General features: G+C 39.2%; 1 protein-coding gene across 1 annotated transcript; it reads left to right on the top strand.

The window, feature by feature from the left end:
• The first annotated feature begins 41 nt into the window (after positions 1–41).
• Tsp_15144 (hypothetical protein) lies at positions 42–556 on the top strand. The gene is made up of 3 exons (XM_003368172.1): positions 42–219; positions 252–274; positions 434–556. Exons 1-3 carry the CDS (start codon positions 42–44, stop codon positions 554–556), a joined length of 324 nt encoding a protein of 107 aa, XP_003368220.1.
• Positions 557–793: the final 237 nt, after the last annotated feature.

Consider the following 793-nt stretch of genomic DNA (forward strand, 5'->3'; position numbering starts at 1 on the left):
CTGCCCCATATTTTCCATCGTGGGACCAGGCCCAAAACACAATGTACTACGGCCGTTCAGTACAGAGATACCCACAACTTCTGGCCAGGCGACAGGATCTGTGGATCACTGCTGAGCAAACATCAACAAAATCCGGTGTGCAATTTTTAATGTATCATTCGCCGACCAATGATATATTAATTTTTATCAAAAAGGCTGTTGTGCGGCTGCTGGCTCAGAGTAACTGCTAGTGCAGGGATAGGACTTTTAAGATTGCCCCATCCTGGTACCAAGAGTTGTTTAACCTTAAGATAATATGGATAATCGGGAAATAAGAAAAAAGTAAAAACTGTGAATGACATTTGGTTCCACATAGGCATTGGCTAATCATCTGGAAGACTATCACAGCCGCATGAACAAAAGAGCACAAAAGCACCACTTGTAATTCTGTTAGTTTCTACGACTGATCATTGATGAACAGGGTAAAACTGAGTCGGTAGTGCAGCAAATGGACGATGACTATACGCGTGAAACGGGCTTCGTGAGAAGTAGCGCAGCTTACGGTTTCCAGGAGTGACGTGTAGCTAGGCTTACGAGTAGAATACAACGTAATAAAATTAATATAAAACATTTTTTATGAGCTACAGCTTATCGTTCTCCTATACCTGTACGATTATAGTTCCTTTGCACTCACTATTCATTATTGTTCTATATTTTATTTATTATAATTGTATAGTTTCACCTTTTTCCATTGATATATATAATGTAGTCAGATTGTTTGTGGTGATATATGGTTGCTGTGATGTATGATTTT

This window comes from Trichinella spiralis (assembly GCF_000181795.1).
Source record: "Trichinella spiralis strain ISS 195 chromosome Unknown Scfld2947, whole genome shotgun sequence".
NCBI lineage: Eukaryota > Metazoa > Nematoda > Enoplea > Trichinellida > Trichinellidae > Trichinella > Trichinella spiralis.

Bases quoted from the DNA above. Each gene is read 5' to 3' on its own strand.
- Tsp_15144 (XM_003368172.1), top strand. From the start codon at position 42: ATGTACTACGGCCGTTCAGTACAGAGATACCCACAACTTCTGGCCAGG. The intron at 220-251 runs GTAACTGCTAGT...AGGACTTTTAAG, and splicing joins TGTGCGGCTGCTGGCTCAGA to ATTGCCCCATCCTGGTACCA. The intron at 275-433 runs GTTGTTTAACCT...TAATTCTGTTAG, and splicing joins GCCCCATCCTGGTACCAAGA to TTTCTACGACTGATCATTGA.